This window comes from Leptonychotes weddellii, chromosome 8 (genome assembly GCF_054177405.1).
Source record: "Leptonychotes weddellii isolate Sample4059 chromosome 8, ASM5417740v2, whole genome shotgun sequence".
Taxonomy (NCBI): Eukaryota; Metazoa; Chordata; class Mammalia; order Carnivora; family Phocidae; genus Leptonychotes; species Leptonychotes weddellii.
This window is the reverse complement of record NC_138376.1, coordinates 66,793,439-66,813,283: the sequence shown is the minus strand read 5'-3', so window position 1 is coordinate 66,813,283 and position 19,845 is coordinate 66,793,439. Positions and strand designations below refer to the sequence as shown.

At 38.3% G+C, this 19,845-nt stretch overlaps 1 protein-coding gene and 1 pseudogene across 14 annotated transcripts in view; both read left to right on the top strand.

Annotated features, from left to right (window-relative positions):
- The window catches only part of BACH2 (BACH transcriptional regulator 2), a 353,806-nt gene that overhangs the window by 258,935 nt on the left and 75,026 nt on the right, over positions 1-19,845 (top strand). For all 14 annotated transcript variants that reach the window (XM_081828646.1, XM_081828645.1, XM_081828648.1 and 11 more), the window contains one exon: positions 15,492-15,746. In XM_081828646.1, the coding sequence (XP_081684772.1) occupies positions 15,492-15,746 (255 nt within the window). The remainder of the gene's footprint in view (positions 1-15,491; positions 15,747-19,845) is intronic.
- Positions 3,134-7,968, top strand: LOC145723055 (mitochondrial carrier homolog 2 pseudogene; annotated as a pseudogene).

Genomic DNA, 19,845 nt, shown 5'->3' with positions numbered 1-19,845 from the left:
GAAACTCTGTTCTGAGTCTTTTCTTTACAGTTTTACCACCTATGTATGTATCCCTAGATATTTAAATTTTGCCCATTTTTGAACTTGATATAAAGGAATCCAACTGTATGTTATTATTTTGTGTCTTGCTTCTCTAGCTCAGTATTCAACATTAAATTAGTGAGAACCGTTCATGTTGTTGCATGTGGCTCTGATGTGCTTTGTATCTTTCCATTATGTGAGTATGTGAATATACCTCAGTGTATTTCATTCAGCTACTGACAGTGTATTGTTTCCAGTTGGGAGGGAGGCTGAACAACACTGCTGTGAGCACTCTTATACAGAGTTCCTGTTACAGACATACAGGAGTGTCTTGGGCGTAACCCAGGAATGGAAATACTGGGTCATAATCTGTCCATATGTATGAGAGTCTCTCTTGCTTTACATCTTCACAGACACTTGAAATTGCCAAACTTTTTAGTTCTTTCCAGTTTGTGGATGTGTAATATATCTTTAATTCTTTATTATCTTTAAATTAATACGTATAGTCTACTACCAACATTCTTTTTTTGTTTAATTCTAGTTAGTTGACATATAGTTCAATATTGGTTCCAGGAGTATAGTGCAGTGATTCATCATTTACATATAATACCCAGTGCTCATCCTAACAGGTGCCCTCCTTAATGCCCATCCCCCATCTAGCCCATTCCCCACCCACCTTCCTCCATCAACTCTCAGTTTGTTCTCTGTAGCTAAGAGTCTCTCATGATTTGTTTCCCCCTCCCTCTCTCTCCCTTGCCCGAATGTTCATCCATTTTGTTTCTTAAATTCCACATATGAGTGAAATTATATGGTGTTTGTCTTTCTCTGAATGACTTATTTTGCTTAACATAATACAATACACTCTAACGCCATCCATGTTGTTTCAAATGACAAGATTTCATTCTTTTTGATGGTTGAGTAATATTCTATTGTATATGTATACCGTATCTTCCTTATCCATTCATCAGTTGATGGGCATTTGGGCTCTTTCCACAGTTTGGCTATTGCTGATAATGCTGCTATAAACATCAGGGTGCACGTACTCCTTTGAATGTGTTTTTGTTTGTTTGTTGTTGTTTTTTAGAGAAAGAGTGCAAACAGGGAGGGAAGGGGCAGAGGAAGAGGAGAGAGAGAATCTTAAGCAGTCTCCATGCTCAGGGCATAGCCCAATGTGGGACTCGATCTCAAGACCATAAAATCATACCTGAGCTGAAACCAAGAGTCAGGTGCGTAACTGACTGAGCCACCCAGGTGCCCCCTCAAATGTGTATTTATATCCTTTGAGTAAATACCTAGTAGTGCAATTGCTGGATCAAAGGGTAGTTCTATTTTTAGCTTTTTGAGGCACCGCCATACTGTTTTGAGGAACCTCCAAACTCCATAGAGTGGCCGCACTAGTTTGCATTCCCACCAACAATGCAAAAGGTTGCCCTTTCTCTGCATCCTCACCAACACCTGTTGTCTCCTGTGTTGTTAATTTTAGACATTATGACTGGTGCGAGGTGGTATCTCATTGTGGTTTTGATTTGTATTTCCCTGATGATGAGTGAAGTTGAGCATCTTTTCATGTGTCTGTTAGCCATCTGGATATATTCTTTGGAAAAATGTCTATTCATGTCTTCTGCCCATTTCTTAACTGGGTTATTTGTTTTTTGGTTGTTGAGTCTAGTAAGTTCTTTATAGATTTTGGATACTAACCATTTATCAGGTATGTCATTTGCAAATATCTTCTCCCATCCCCTAGGCCGCCTTTTAGTTTTGTTGATTGTTTCTTTCACTCTGTAGAAGCTTTTTATCTTGATGAAGTCCCAATAATTCGTTTTTGCTTTTGTTCCCCTTGCCCCTGGTGACATGTCTAATAAGAAATTGCTACGGCTGAGGTCAAAAAGGTTGCTGCCTGAGTTCTCCTCTAGAATTTTTATGGTTTCCCATCTCACATTTAGGTCTTTCATCCACTGTGAATTTATTTTTGTGTATGGTGTAAAGAGAATGAAATGGTCCAGTTTCATTCTTCTGCATGTTGCTGTCCAGTTTTCCCAACACCATTCGCTGAAGAGACTTTTTTTCCATTGGATACTCTTTTCTGCTTTGTTGAAGATTAGTTGCCCATATAGTTGTGGGTCCATTTCCAGGTTTTCTGTTCTGTTCCATTGATCTATGTGTCTGTTTTTGTGACAGTACCATACTGTCTTGATGACTACAACTTTGTAATATAGCTTGAAGTTCAGAATCGGGAGGCTTGCTTTTCTTTTTCAGAATTGCTTTGGTTATTCAGGGTCTTCTGCAGTTCCATACAAATTTTAAAATTGTTTGTTCTAGCTCTGTGAAAAATGCTGGTGGTATTCTGCTACCAACATTCCAGTACTTCTAGCTCAGCCTCTGCATCACAGCCTGCCTCTTCATACAGTTCACATTTAAATATCGAAGTGTGAGGACTTATCACTGTTTTATTACTAGATATTTAGAAAGCTTGGGTTATTTTTTTATTTCGGTCTATTTTTTAAAAATGAGTGAAACAACATCAGCAACAAAAATTACCCAAAAATTGGGGCTTATGATAATTGTCCCTAAATTCTTTATGTATTTTTTTTTCAACTGTACAGTAAAACCATTGTCACAAACTGTGTCAGTAAATTGAACTTCCTCCCAAAAGGTCAAAGAAAATGGAAGTTTATGTTGAAGTACAAGAACCATTCAGAGCTATTAAGGATTTGATGATACAATTGCAAGTGCTTCCTTCTAACAGCAGCCTTAAATTTCAGTTCCCTTGGCACTGACAAGCAAACACGCAGATGGAGTGTTTGAGTAAATAAAGAACACGGAACATTTTAGCTGCTCAATGTCAGGCCCTTACTCTAGCTATCTAAGGCATTAGAGACATTAAATGACAGGCACTGCAGTTTTCCATTATAAAATACTGAAATTGGATTGCTTTCCACTTTAAGTAAGAAGTTTGAGTCTTGATGCAATTGAAAAGTGTTTCCAACCCAAAAGCAATAACTTAGTAATTTTAATGGCACTATGCACTCGAAAATTTCTATAGACTTGATAACTTTCTTTTATAAAAACTAACCCTTATAGTTTCATTGTAAATAACTTAAAAAAAAGTATGCTTGATAAGAGCAGGAATTTACTCAGCAATTACTAAATAATTTAGTATGTGATTCACAGAAGTATTTACTTAATGCCCTGTTTCTCTGGGAAATGTGGTTGGAATTCCAAATGAAATGGTTTTTAATTTGGTCTTTTTCATTACCTGCAAGGTGTATTCATTTCTTTTCATGTGAACCATTCTAGACATGACAGGTTGTCTGAAAAACTTAACATTCTACTTTTTTGTGAATTTCAGCTTTTCACATTTCCCACTGTAGATTTTTTTCTTTTTGGTTTTTTGATTTATACTTTTAACCTTCAGAACTAAGTGTCAGACGTTTTAATTTCTGAATATGAACCAATAATGAATGAAGACTGAATAAGTAAGTGAATAAGCAAGTCTGTATTCATTAATATTGTATCTTTGACTGATAAGAATTGTGGTCTGTGTAGTTTTTTGAAGGAATGAGCATATTATGAGAAAATAATAGTAATTAACTTTTACTGCTGAACCATATGATACGATGATTGGGGTATATGTGTATGTACATGTGCAGCTGGGTTTTTTGGCCTACAAAAAGAAGAATGAGATCCAGCCAAAACCCAAATCAGAACCTTTGGAAGGCTTCCTTACAATCTGATTTCAGCTAATGTCTACACACTTTAACACATTGTCTAATGCTTAGTGTAAAGACTGGCTGTCAGACTCCGACATGCTATTCTGGGCTCTGTTACTCACTACAGAGTATTTCATTCTTAGATCCCATGGGTCCTGCTGCAGATTTCAGGATTTGCTGCATTAGGGGGGAAAATGTTTTTTAATTAATATTAGCAAAGCAAGTGGAAAAAAAAGAAACTTAATGGGACATAATGCAGTGATAGGAGAAACGGAATTTAGGTTGGTATTGGTGAGTCGAAAACAGACAAATTGGAGGGAGTTCCTAGAAGAGCACCCATAATAATTGGAGGATGAGAAGGGCTGACTGATTTCTAAAAGAAGAAGAAACAGTATGTTCCATTATGCTTGAAGAGGGGCCAACAGTGAGGGGTGTGATAAGATCCAATAGGAATGTAAAGGCCAAGAGGAAGAGAGTGGTGCTGGCATGGCATAAGGAAGGATTATCCAGGAATAATGTAATAAAAGCAAGAAAATCCTCAGACAGGTTAAAGTCTAGCAACAGTTTCATGGGAATGATAGATTTTAGACTGTACCATTTGATGAACAGATCTAATCTGTTTTAAGTGTCTTCTAAAACTTTCTGGAAGGTTTAACCCAAAAAGCAGACATCCGTGTTCATGTGACTATCATAGCCTCTTCATCGACTCAGGACCACGTATCACCATAGCCCCTTTATTTTCCCAAACGTGCCCTAGCAGGATATTGAATCAGTCCTTGAGGCCCCCTCCCCCCAGATATCTTAGACCAGAAAGAGACCATCTTGCTTATGAACTGCAATCTGAGAGTCCAGCCACTGCACTGCCTTGGCTTCACCGCTATCGATGACTGCTCCCCACCTGGTGGTGTAGACTCTCATCCAGTGCTGCTGTATAGCAGTCAAGCCCCCGCTTGGACCTCAGTGGAACTCCACACTGGGTTTCCAGGTGACATAATTCTTTTAGTTTATACTCCCTTACGCAGCCATGGTTCCCAGAACAAACCTATGGGCTAAGATGTCTAGGACTGAAAGAGCTAATAGCATTAGCACCACATGTTGTGCCAAAATGTCTTCCTAGATTTGGATTCTCCATTTCCAAAAGCTAATTTCACCTTTTTAAAAATTTTTTTTACTCAGGGATATCATGGTCTCTCCAGACAGATCTTCCTAACTTGGAACCTATGAGAGCAGGGGTTGGGGTACTAGTTCCTTCTCTCCCAGAAGGATTTTTCCTTTATATTGTCCATCCCATTCCCTGTAACCACCTCTGTGGAGGCAGTTTCTTTTAAGCCATGCAACATCAACAACAATAAAAGAGGGTATATGTGAATGGTCTTTATAAGGCCAAAGAAAGCTACTTCTCTCGACTACAGTGACCGTGACCCATTGCCTGTGACCAATTAGGTATTTCTTTTATAGACTCTAAGACTCAGAGAATTGTAGCCATGTAAGAACTTTGCTGATCTTCTAGTTCAGACTTCTCATTTTACAAGTGAAAAGTTAGGCAGTTTATCCAAAATCCACAAAGCTGGTCAGTGCAAGAGCTAGATCAAAAGACCTAGATCCCAGGTATACTCCTCCTTCCACTGCACCTCACTTTATTTCTCTTTGGACTTTCTTTCATTTCATGTTTCACTAAAGAACTTAAGGCTTTGTATCCTTTATAGCAAGCTCCTCTTGCTTGCTTTAGGTGTAGGTGTAGGTGCATTAATATTAATTAGCCATAAATGGATTGGAAAAACGAGATATCTCTTATAAATCTCCTGCTTTTTATGAATTAAGTGTACCACTTACATTGTAGAACATTAATTTTTCCACCTAATTTTGAGTACTGCCTGCTACATGTAAGCTAATATGACTTAAATAAATAAATTTCCACTGACTGAGAAAACCGGATGTGATAGGAGGTGAGTAATAATTTGAGAACTAAGAATAGAGAAAATAAATCAGACTTGAGACCCTCTATAGGAGATAAGAAAATCCTGAAAATATTTCATGTAAAAGATGCCAGAATAGGAAATATTTGTCTTCAGTCCACATGTGCCATCATGGCAGTCGTGACCAGTCAGGTGCTCCTGGGCTCTGGTCTCACCATCCTGTCCCAGCAATTCATGTATGTGAAGATGCTCATCCAAGTGGGATATGAGCCTCTTCCCCCAACAATAGGATGAAATATTTTGGGGCAGCAAGTATGTCAGCCTCTGGGTCTGTTTTGTTATGTTCAGCACATTGTGAGCATCGGTGGGAAGCATGGGTTATTCACAGGCTTAACTCCAAGACTGTATTCAGGAGTCCTTGGAACTGTGGTCCATGGTAAAGTTTTACAGGATTTAGGCCCTGGAAATGTACAGAAAGAAGTCACACCTTCCTTCCACCAAGTTATCGAGGTTGTCTTGAGAGATGATGGCCCGTTCTGCTGCTATGCTCATCACACATTCCTTCCACGTGATCACTCTGAGATCTGTGGTACACATCATTGGCAGAAAATCCAAGTACTGTGGACTTTGTAACTCCATAGTAATCATCTATCGTGAAGAGGGCAACCTAGAATTTTTTGCAAGTCTTATATCTCGCCTCCTAGGTGACATCATTTATTTGTGGCTCTGTCCCTCACTGGCCTACCTCATCAATACCTATGCACTGGACAGTGGGGTTTCCACCATCAGTAAAATGAAGAGTTATTCTCAAGCTGTCACAGAATTTTTTGCCAGTATATTGACCTATCCCTTTGTGTTTGTCTCTAATCTTATGACTGTCAACAACTGTGGGTTTGCTGATGGATCCCTTCATTACTCCCCAGTATATATACATCTTGGATAGACTGCCAGTGCATGCTGCAAAAGGAGGGAAATATGAGCTGAGGAAATAGCTTGTTTTTCCGGAAGGTCCCCTTTGGGAAGACTCATTGTTGTGACCTGAGAATGTTAATTTGAAGATATGGGGCAGGGACAGTGACATTTCTATAGTTCCAGATGCACAGAATTATGGGAGATAATGTTGATTTCTATACAATGTGGTATGCTTTCTTAATAATCATTTAATCTTGAGAGAATGGAAAAAAATACTTGTCTTCTTACTAGGTAAAAAAGAATATAGCAGCAATTAACTAGTTGTAAAGACAGACGCCATGCAAACTCAAAGTTTGCTCCATGGCTTATGGTCATTGTAACTGAATTGTGTCATTTAAAATGTTATTCTTACTGTATAAAAATGATTCCAGGTAATAAAGCTTACAGATACTTCATCTTTTATTGAAATTCAAAGAACTAAATGTTCATTTTTGCAGAAATATTTTTGTAAAGTAGGTATTACAAATCATCATTTATAGTAGAGCAAAGTTTATACTATATGGTTAGCAAAGTGATAAGTTATTGTTTGTAACATTTTTGGTGTAACTGTAACATAAAGACTAAATCCAGGATTTTACTTCCAGCCAAGATGGAGTAACAGGTACTAGAGTTACTAAATTTACTCCCACCTGAAACAACTATAAAAACAAATAAAATATATCAAACAATGCTTTTCAAAACATTGGACACCAAGAAACAAAAGACATTGACCCCTAAAAGAAGGAAAACAAGCTGAGCCCAGCTGACTGTTTTGAGAGTGTTTCCAGACAATGGTAGGGGAAAGAGAAACCAAAGAAGATTTTGGCTGACTCCTGGGTTGAGGAGACCTAATAGTCAGGAGAGACTGTAGTGGCTACACTTCAGAAAGCAGGGTAGCAAAGAAGGGAGAGCTTCACAGAGAGAAAACTCCAGAGATCTGCAAAGGGTTTCCCTTAAATATTCTGCAGTGTACTCATTAGCCCAGGTGTGTGAGAAAAATACCAAAAACGGGGAAAGAAAGACCCAAAACAATTAGAAGGAACAGTACTCAGAGCTCACAGAGGATCAGGAATAATACCTGTTCCTACCAGCCAGACTAGAGAACCCTTAGTTCAAGGGGCATTGGGTAAAATACTCAGAAGAGTCTTGAATCAGTAGTGGGGAATAAGGAATTCTAGATTAAATGCTGCTGTTCCCACCTAACAGATCTCAGAACTAAACCTGGAGGACCGAACTGTTTCCATATAACTCAGCTGAGTCCTAGGACAAAGTTTAAGAGTGTTAATAACAACACACAAGTATCAAGCATCCAACAAGGTAAAATTCACAATGTCTGGCTCCAATCAAAAATTTCCAGGCATGCACAGAAGCAGGGAAATATGACTCATAATGAAGAGAAACAGTGATCAAAACTAAACCAGAATTGACACAGATGTTAGAATTAACAGACAGAAGTAGTTATTATAACTGTATTCCAAATGTTCAAGAAGTTAGAGGAGTGATTGACTATCTTAAGTAGAGTCATGGGAGATATAAAAAAGACCCAAATTAAACTTTTAGAGATGACAACCACAGTTTCTGAGATGAAAATTACTGTGAAAGGAATTAATGGCAGATTAGATATTGCAGAAGAAAGGATTAATGAACTTGAAGGCCTAGCAATAGAAACTGTCCAAAATGAAACATAGAGAGAAGAAAAGACTATCAGAAAGAGAAATGTACAGAGCATTTGTGAGCTGTGGGACAATTTCAGATAGTCTCCATTCAAGTAGTCAAATAAATAATGTCTGACATGCTTCCAAATTTGGTGAAAACTATATCCACCCATTCAAAAAGCTCAAAAACCATGAAAAACTACACCAAAGCACATCATAATCAAATTGCTCAAAACAGGTGATAAAGAAAGCATCTTAAAAGTATCTAGAAGGAAAAAAGACATTACATATAGAGGAACAAAGATAAGGATGAAGGCAGATTTTTCATTGGAAACCATGCATATGAAAAGACAGTACAATGACATTTTTCAAAGTACTGAAAAGAAAAAGATTGTCAGCTAGAATCTATACCACGCAAAAATAACTTCCAAAATGAAGGGGGCAGACTTCTTAAGAGAAACAAACACTGAAAGAATACGTCACCAACTATGATGGACCGAATGCTTAGGTCCACCTCCAAAAGCCCTAACCCCAATGCAATGGTCTTTGGAGATGGAGATGGGATTAGTATCCTTGTTAAAAAAAACAGGACTAGACCTCTTCCTCTTCCCCGTGCAAAGACAGTGAGAAGGCAGCTATCTGCAAGCCAAGAAGAGAGCCCTCACCAAAGAACCAAAATCAGCTGGTGCCTTGATCTTGGAATTCCCAGACTGAAGAACTATGGGAAAGAAATCCTATTGTTTGTGTTACCCAGTTTCTACTATTTTGCTATAACAGCCCAGGCTAAGACACAAACATATCCACACTGCAAATCATATTAAAGGAAGTACTTCAGGCAGAAGAAAAGTGTGTGTGTGTGTGTGTGTGTGCATTTTATTTTCTTGCTATTTAAATCTCTGTAAAAGATAATTGTTTAAACAAAAATAATAACAATGTAGTGTGGGGTTTATAACATTTGTGGAAGTAAAATGCGTGACCAAGAAGGGAGAAATGGAGGCATACTATTGTAAGATTCTTATACTCTATATGAAGTGGTATAATATCACTTGAAGATAGATTGTGATAATTTAAAGGAGCATACTATAAACCCTAGGTGATCAATAAAATAACAAAACAATGTGCCAAAAAGGGGGATAAGCTTGAATTATAAAAAAATACTGTTAATATAAAAACAGAGAGTGAGGAGAAAGGGAACAAAGAACAGATGGGACAAAGAGAAAACAAGTTTCAAAATGGCATATTTGAACCCCACCAAGTCAATAATAACATTAAATGTAAATGGTATAAATACCAGAATTAAAAGTCAGAGATTATCAGATTGGACTTTTTTTAAGATTGATTGATTTATTTTAGAGAGGCGAGAGGGAAGAGTCTTAAGCAGCGGAGCCTGATGTGGGGCTCAATCTCACGACCCTGAGATCACGACCTGAGCTGAAACCAAGAGTCTGATGCTTAACTGACTGTGCCACCAAGGCACCCCTTGGATTTTTTTAAAAAGCAAGACTCAACTATATGTTGCCTACAAGAAACACACTTTAAATATAAAGACACAAATAGATTAAAAGGATAAGTAGGGGGAAAGATGCCAACACTAATGCTAACACTAAGCAAAAAAAGGTGACGTGACTATTGATATAAGACAAATTAGATTTCAAAGCAAATGATATTTCCAGGAATTAAAGGGTCATTTTGTGATAGAGGAATAAATACATCAAGAGAAAATAAAAATTCTAACCATGTATGCATCTAATAACAGGATTTCAAACTGCATGAAGCAAAAATTGATAGGTAAATCTACAATTATAGTTAGAGATTTCAGTGACTCTTCTCAGTACCTTGGACAGAAAATTAATAAAGATTCAGAAGATTTGAACAACATTTATTATACAACTTGACTTAATTGATATTTACAGAACACTCCAGCCAACAACAGAACACACATTCCTTTCAAATACATATGGAATATTTACCAAGATAGACCATATTCTGGGATATAAGACAAGTCTCCATAAATTAAAAGGATTGAAGTCATTCAAAGTTTGTTCTCTGACCACAATGGAATTAAATCAGAAAACAATAATAGAAAGATATCTGGAAATTCCTTCAAACATTTGGAAACCAAATAACATTTCCAAATAATTTATACATTAAGAAAGAAACAAAAAGGGAAATTAGAAAGCATTTTAAAATTAATGAAAATTAAAACAACGTTTCAAAATTTGTGAGATGTTGCTAAAGCACTACTTGGAGTGAAATGTATAGCATTAGAGGAAAGATCTCAGATCAAAGAACTCAACTTCCACCTTTGGAAACTGGAAAAAGAAAAGCAAATTAGTGGTCAATTAATCTTTGACAAAGGAGGCGAGAATATGCAATGGGAAAAGACAGTCTCTCCAACAAATTGTGTTGGGAAAACTAAACAGCTAATGCAAAAGAATGAAACTGGACCACTTTCTTACACCATACACAAAAATAAACTCAAAATGGATTAAAGACCTGGGGGATGGGGTAGGAGGGATGGGGTGACTGGGTGATAGACACTGGGGAGGGTATGTGCTCTGGTAAGCGCTGTGAATTGTGCAAGACTATTGAATCTCAGATCTGTACCTCTGAAACAAATAATGCAATATATGTTAAAAAGAAATGGATTAAGGACCTAAATGTGAGACCCAACACTGTAAAAATCCTAGAAGAGAGCACAGGCAGTAATTTTTCTGACATCAGCCTTAGCAACATTTTTCTAGATATGTCTCCTGAAGCAAGGGAAACAAAAGCAAAAATAAACTATTGAAACTACATCAAAATGAAAAGCTTCTGCACAGCAAAGGAAACAGTCAACAAAACTAAACGACAATCTACCGAATGGGAGAAGATATTTGCAAATGACTTATCTGATAAAGGATTAGTATCCAAAATCTGTAAAGAACTTATAAAACTCAACACCCAAAAAACAAATAATCTAATTTAAAAATGGGCCAAAGACATGAACAGACATTTCTCCAAAGATATCCAGATGGACAACAGACATGAATAGATGCTCAACATCACTGATCATTGGGGAAATGCCAATCAAAACTACAATGAGATATCACCTCACACCTATCAGAATGGCTAAAATCAAAACCACAAGAAACAGCAAATGTTGGCAAGGATGTGGAGAAAAAGGAATCCTCTTGCACTGTTGGTGGGAAAGCAAACTGGTGCAGCTGCTGTGGAAAACATTATGGAGGTTCCTCAGAAATTTAAAAATAGAACTACCATATGATCCAGTAATTCCACTACTGGGTATTTACCCAAAGTATATGAAAACACTAATTCAGAAGGGTATATGCACCCCTATGTTTATTGCAGCGCTATTTACAATAGCCCAATTATGGATGCAGCCCAAGTGTCTATCAATAGATGAATGGATAAAGATGTGATAAATGAAATATTACTCAGCCATAAAAAAGAATGAAATCTTGCCATTTGCAATAACATGGATGGATCTAGAGCATCTAATGCTAAGTGACATAAATCAGAGAAAGAAATGCCATATGATTTCACCCAAATGTGGAATTTAAGAAACAAAATAGATGAACAAAGAAAAAGGATACCTAACTATAGAGAACAAGTTGATGGTTATCAGAGGGGAGGTAGGGAGATTGGGGTGGGGGGGATGGGTGAAATAGGTGAAGGGGTTTAAGAGTATACTTATCATGATGAGCACTGAGTGTACAATATATAGAATTGTTGAATAACTATATTTTACACCTGAAACTAATATAACACTGTATGTTAACTATACTGGAATTAAAATAAAATCTAAAAAATAATAAAAGGTAATAGAAATTAAAAAGAGCCAATTAAAGCCTAAAGTAAGCAGAAGAAAGGGTACAATGATGATAGCAGAAATCAACGTAATAGAAAATAGAACAATAAGAATCAATTTAACAAAAGCTAGTTCCTTGGGAACATTGATAAAACTTATAAACCTCTAGCCAACCTGGTCAGAAAAGAAAGAGGACACAAATTCCCAATATCAGGAATATGAGCTTCAACAAAGATTCTACTAATATTAAAAGGAAAATAAGGAAATACTATGTACAACTTCATGCCAATGAATTTGACAATTTTTTTTAAAAATTGAATTTGTAGTTAAAACTCAAGGCCACAGAGACTTCACAGGCAAATTCTACCAAATATTTAAGGAAGAAATGATACCAATCCTACAAAGACTCTTCTAGAAAATTGAAGAGGAAGAAATATTTTCCAACTCATTTTGTGAAACCAGCATTACCCTGATTAAGAATACATATATGAAAAGAAAACTACAGACTAATATCCTACATGAGCATAGATGCAAAAATTCTTAGCAAAATGTAAAAAAATGAATCCAACAATGTATAACAAGACAAATACATTACGGTCAAGTGGAGTTTATTTTAGAGATGCAAGATGGATTTAACATTCAAAAATCAATCATATTATTCATATTAACATACTAAAAAAGAAAAATTATGTGATTATCAATACATGCAGAAAACACATTTAACAAAATCCAGCATCCATTCCTGCTTTTTTAAAAAAAGAAATTCCCAGCAAATTAGGAATAGAAAGAATTTTCCTCAACTCAATAGGGGCATCTATGAAGCACCTATAGCTACTGTCATAAATAACAGTGAAAGGATGAAGTGTTCCCCTAACATCAGGAACAAGGCAAGGATGTTTGCTCTCACCACTTCTATTCAACATTGCACTAGAGGTTCTAGCCAATGCAATAAGCAAGAAAAAGACACTGAAATCATTCAGATTGGAAAGGAAGTAAAATGTCTTCATTCACAGACAACATGTATGTTTTACAAAACCTATGTTATGTACCAAAATAAATAAGGCTGTGAGAACTAATAAGCAAGTTAGGCAAAACTGCAGGATATAAGATCAATACACAAAAACAATTTATATTACTGTATACTAGCAATGAAAAATCAGAAATTTAAATTAAAAAGCGAAATCATTTATAATTACATTAAAATAGTAATATCTATGTATAAATCTGAAAAAAAGATATGACCTTGGTTTAGGCAAAGATTTTTTAGACATACCACCAAAAGCATGATCCATAAAAGAAAAAATTGCTTGATTGGTCTTCATCAGATGAAGACTTTCTGCGCTTCGAAAACACTGTTAAGAGAATGAAAAGACAGGGGTGCCTGAGTGGCTCAGTCGTTAAGCGTCTGCCTTCGGCTCAGGTCATGATCCCAGGGTCCTGGGATCAAGTCCCATATCGGGCTCCCTGCTCCGCAAGAAGCCTGCTTCTCCCTCCCCAACTCCCCCTGCTTGTGTTCCCTCTCTCGCTGTCTCCTTCTCTGCCAAAAAGTAAATTTAAAAATCTTAAAAAAAGAGAGAGAGAGAATGACAAGCTACAGACTTGGAGAAAATACTTACAAATCACATATCTGATAAAGGACTTTTATTCAGAGTATATAAAGAATGCTCAAATCTCAGTAATAAGGAAACAGACCAGTAGAAAATGGACAAAGAATCTGAGTACACATCTCTCCAAAGAAGTAAATAGATGGCAAATAAGCACATGAAAAATGTTCAGCATCTTCAGTCATTAGAAAAAAGCAAATTAAAACCGCAAAGATATACCATGGTATACTTATTAGAATGGCCAAAACTAGAAAGACTGAGTATAACAAGTTGTGGCAAGAATGTGAAAGAACTAGAACTCTCATACACTGCTGTTGGAATGTGAAATTCTACAACCACTGTAGAAAACAGGGATAGTCTCTCAAAAAGTTAGACTTACACATACCAAATGATCCATCCATTCTACCCCTAGGAATTTACACAAGAGAAATGAAAGCATATGTTCATGCATAGATTTATACACTAATTCATAGCAGCTTTATTTGTAATAGCCCAAAACTGGAAACACCCAAAGATCTGCCAATAGATGAATGGATAAAAAATCGTGCTGTATCCATACAATGAAACACTACTCAGCAATAAAGGAACAACCATTTGATGCACACAACAACATAAAGGAATTGCAAAATAACCATGCTGAGTAAAAGAAGCCAGACATAAAGGAATATAATCTGTATGATTCCATTTACATAAAATATAGAAAATACAAATTAATATATAGTGTCATAAAGCAGAACTGTAGTTTTGGGAGGAAGGGGGGTACAGAGAGGTGCAAGGGAAGGACTATTAAGGGGCATAGAAAGATTTTTTTGGTGATTGATGTAGGGTATGTTCCCTGTCTTGATTGTGATGCATACGTATGCTAAAACATATCAAACCACCCACTATAACTATATGCAATTTATCTTGGGTTAAAGTTATTAAAATAAATAAGAATGAAGCCAAAAGGAAAGTAAAACTTTATTGGAACTCATACTAGTAGTAGACATTCCTGAAAAACTATGTTATGTAAATCAGTTATAGACACTACTTTTTAAAGTACATCAGTGGATACAGGGAAGCAAAGAACCCTTTTGTAAAGTAATCTTCACTGTGGAATACATCTTTTTTTATGACTCTTAATGTGATATATTGTGTTTCCTTAAAGAGGATGTATATCAAGTCTGCTGGGATAATGACAGCACAAGTCCACTTCTTTTCAAGAGCATTTCGTGAGCAACAACAGCATTCCGTTGATTGTGCTTTGTCCTGAAGTGGCGGAGGGCAATCGTGATAGCTCGCTCTACCGACTCTGTAGTACACATACCGTTTACTTCACTTGTTCGATTATGTATTGTGATTAGGTATTTACTCTGCTTGGCATCTTAGCCAAACGTCAACCTAGGAGTTTACGTGTACTTTGTCAAGAGAGCATAGTAAACACTTCAAAATGATTCATTTCCCCTTAACACAAAGCTCAATCAATACTTGAATCGGGACCATGTGTATGTGGAAGTTCCTTTTTCAGTCGGATAGCAAAATCAAAACTACTAAATCTTAGAGTACCTATATGTTTTAAATGTTTTGGGTGTTTCATTAAGGGACCTGGCTTTGTTTGTTTCCATGGGGTAAAAGCACGCAGTAAAAGGAAAGATAAAAGTCAGCCATTGAACATGAATTTCCAGATACGTTTTCTGAGCTCACTGTGCTGAGCATGAATATGCTAAAGGACAATTCTCCTTTTTGCCTGGCTCATGGCCGTGGGACGCAGGAACTGTGACATTCTTCTCACCTTCTGTATCTGACTCAGGTAGCTCTGGTGACCCCACCTTTCTCTCTTTCAGGGTGTGAACGGCATGTCTGTGGATGAGAAGCCTGACTCCCCCATGTATGTGTATGAGTCCACAGTCCACTGCACCAACATCCTCCTGGGCCTCAATGACCAGCGGAAAAAGGATATTCTCTGTGACGTGACTCTGATTGTGGAAAGGAAGGAGTTCCGGGCCCACCGGGCTGTGCTGGCCGCATGCAGTGAATACTTCTGGCAGGCGCTGGTTGGACAGACGAAAAATGACTTGGTGGTCAGCTTGCCTGAGGAGGTACGGTAGTTTGGTTTGTTCGTGTGGTTGCTCATGGAGGTTTATCAACCTGTAGACAGTTGGCTAAGTAGGAGCTAAAAGGTGGACCCTGGGCCCCATTCCTGCTCAGGGGCTGATGTCCAAGTCATCAACACTATTAGGTTTGCCGCAGAGCCAGTTTCTATCTGATGCACTTAAAATCTCAGAGGCATGAATCTGAGCAGAGCATCTTTGTCGGGGAGCCTCACCTCACCTGTGGCTCACAGCCACTCGTAGTTTCTGGTTCACTTACTCTTCAGGTTTTGAGTAGGACAGCAAAAGTTTGCTACAGTCCTAGATGTGGGATCTGAGTCACTGGGACTGTGGCTATGATTTTTCTCTTTCAGATGGTTGAAGGAGCACTTGATTTCCCTTGAGAGTAAAAGAATGAGAGTATTCACAGCACCTGCCTTGCTTGGGGGGAAAAGTAAAAGCAATCAGTAATTTTCACAGTTAATATGGTAGGATTCTAAGAAGTGCAAACTTGCTTTTCTCAACCATTGTTGAAAATACCCTACTCATGTTTCTTAATTACTTCAGTGAGTACAGTTATATCTGTGCTGTAGGGACACTAGTAGCTGGACCCGTTCTGCTGAGAGTTAACATCCATTCAGTTGGATGGCCTAAGCTGCAGGAACTTAAAAGATGGGCTTCATAATGACAAAACATGAAATTGGTCACCCTTTGAACTGTGTATACAATTCCTCTATTTCCATCATCTTCGCTCCCCTTCATTTACATGGGACCAAGGGTAACACTGAGCGGCCTTACCCTTGTGTTCAGGTCCAGAATCTGTCATTGTGCATCTATACAGTGTATAACACTAGGGCCACCACCACCTGTCGTGCAGGCTCTGCACTGCACAGTTCCCAGAGGTACAACTCAAATCTATAGTCTGTGCGACTGGAGCCCCAGAGTTGGGCAGTGGCCCACAGCGACTCTGAAAGACACCAGAGACCCCATGACCCTGATGGGAGGTGCTAATGGTACCACTAGCATTAAATCCCAGGGGTCACAAACCCAAATGCCTCCAGAGGCCTGGCAAATAATAAAAATGAATAGAGCAGGATGCGTATAAGACACTAGGATGAGGTGGGGCAAGCACCTGCTCCACAGAAAGGCATCCAAATTCAACATAAAAAACAAATATGCAAACAAGTCACAGGGGTCGGAGGGGGTCCCCAGATCCAGTCCCTTGTTAAACAACATCACTGTTAGCCCTGCAGAACAAGAGAGAGGCCAGCTAAGAGTGAGGATTGCATCAGCACTCAACATTTTCACATTCTTCTTTTTTATGTACCCACATGAAAGGCTCCAGTACCACACTCCTCACACCCCTAGGAATTAGATAGCTAGAAAGATCCCAGTACCAGAGGCAAAGGACAAATCGGTTGCAGATAATGTACTCAGGGCTGGTGTAGGGAGGGAAACTTATGTATCAACTAATGTGGGAAGGCCAAGGAATGGCAGCTGTGGTGTGATCCTGAGCTGGATTTTCCTCATCTACATCAATGGGCAAATATTTAACCTGTCATTAGGTGAGATGATAAACATAGAAGTTCTCAGCATGGTCTCTATCCCATAGTAGGCATTCATCAAATGTTAAGACCCCTTCTCCTCTAGATGGGCAGCAAGAATGCCTTTGCAGTTTATTCCAATTCTGGAATTCTCTGGAAATATTTGGAAACTTCCAATTATCCAGAATGATCTCGGGGAGAGGATGGAGCTTATAGTTTATTTATTATCTATATCTGTTTGAGAGCTATTTCATTTATATGTTTTTTACGGATTTTCAAAAAAAATCTGTTCTATTAAAATATATTTAAAATGAAAATCATATTTTATGTAATTTAGTCTCTCTTCAGTGACTATTGGCCCCATCTTGAGACTTCCTGGACCATGTGCCTAAGCCCTGGCCTGCCCCCAGTTAGCTCTGGGATCCTGATCTAGTCACTTAAACCCCTCTCTGAGCCCTAATTTCTACCCATAAAAACCCCTAAAACTCTGAAGTCCTTGAATTATTTATCATAATACAATACCAAGACAGTAAAATTTAAAGGAAACCAAAATATAAATGCATATGGCATAACTAAAAGTTTCTTTAGGTCAAATCCCTGATAATCACTTATTTCCTTGGCATTAGGGACTCTTTTTTTTTTAAAGATTTATTTATTTATTTGAGAGAGAGTGCAGAGGGAGGGGCAGAAGGAAAGAATCTCAAGCAGATTCCCCGCTGAGCACAGAGCCCTACTCAGGGGCTTAACCTCAAGATCCTGAGATCATGACCTGAGCTGAAATCAAGAGTCGGATGCTCAACCAACTGAGCCACCCAGACGCCCCAGCATTAGGGGCCCTTTAAAGCAAGAGGCACACTGTGTAGACATCACACAAATATCTGCTATTTGGCCTTTTTGCTTTGTTTGTGTTCTAAGTAAGTGGGAATTTGCAATGTGTTGATTTTCTTTCTTCCTAGTCATGTAAATGATTGTCATTTCTACATTATCTACACTTCCAAACCATTAAAACCTGGTGCTCAGGTATGTGAAACCTTCAGATATAACCAGATTTTTTTTTCCTTCCTATGAAACATAAATTCATATTGTCAGTAACCCAGCTTTAAGTATCTTGCTGATGGAGCATGCAAGCCAGCCACAGTGGCATTTTCCTTTGTGGGCCTGTAATTGTTTCTGAGGCCTCCTTCCAAGAGCCCACTCCCTCTGCTCAGAGCACCCTCCTGTGGCCCCAAGTGCTAAGCATCGTTTTTCTCTCCATGTGTGCACACTAAAATGTCCTTGCAGGCTCTAGAGTCATTGTCCCACTTAGCTCAGTGAATGACTTTAGGATTTGAATTAAGTAGTGAATAAGCAAACATCCCAAACATTACCATGGAAAGTAGCTGCTTGGAATTAATTGGCATTTGGCTCATATGATGTAAGAAAAAAGATTTGCACCTGGGTGACTCAGTCAGTTAGGCGTCTGCCTTTGGCTCGGGTCATGATCCCAGGGTCCTGGGATTGAGTCCTGCATCAGGCTCCCTGCTCAGCGGGGAGCCTGCTTCTCCCTCTCCCTCTGCCTGCCTCCCTGCCCACTTGTGCTCTCACTCTCTCTCTTTCTGTCAAATAAATAAATAAAATCTTTAAAAAAAAGAAAGAAAGAAAAAACATTTGATTAGCTCCTTGGAAGTTTTTAAACCCCATCATTATCCTGTCACCAAATTCAAATGAACTTCTGGTTTGTCCCGGCCTTGTTCACACTTGGCTCACCTCTACACTTCCTAGCCAGCCTCTGTGCTTCTCAGGGGGCCCTCATGGCTGAGTCTGAAAGCTCTTTCTTGGACTATGAAACTTCCAGACACATACTGCTGCCTGTCCCACTCCCCTACTTAGTCAGTTTAGACCAAACCCAGCTCTGGTATCTAGTTGTCCAGTTGTGCAGTTCTACCCCAAACTCCTGACTCCCAAAGGGCAAATCTCTTACTAGCAAATTAGAGCCACTCACAGTGCCCAGTATAGCCTCTAAACTAAAAGGGAGCGAAACAAAAATAGAGGCCTCCTTCTGGAAGTCAAGGAGTAATGGAAATGTCTTGCTCTTTTTTTTGTTTTTCTTTTCTGTTTTGTTTTTTTTTTTTCCTAAGATGGAATTACAGTCCCTAGAGTTTATATGACTTGAGTATTGGCTCCCTATTGAAAAACACACCCAAGAATGTGTATCAGCAAAAAGTAAGACATAAGGCACTGTACTTAGTACTTTCGTTAAATAATAAAACAGATCATTTAGTTTATAATTAGTAAGTCTATTTTGTGCTAAGAGATGAAGAGAAAGTGGTTGATGTGCCAACATTGCAAGGCCGTTACTACACTGCTCATTAGTATTAAAGTTGGCTCAACAAACCTCTCCTTAGCTGTAGTCATGGAGACCATTTTGGGCTGGACGCCAACCATTCTGGAAATGGCATCACAACCCTGAAGGTCAGTTTTATGGTGTGTCAAGTACAGGGGGCAGGAATGGGGTGTGTTTCCTTAGAAGACATGGAACCCACAGTGGGTTTGCCTAGCAGCCCCAATTACGGGGCTCTCCCCAA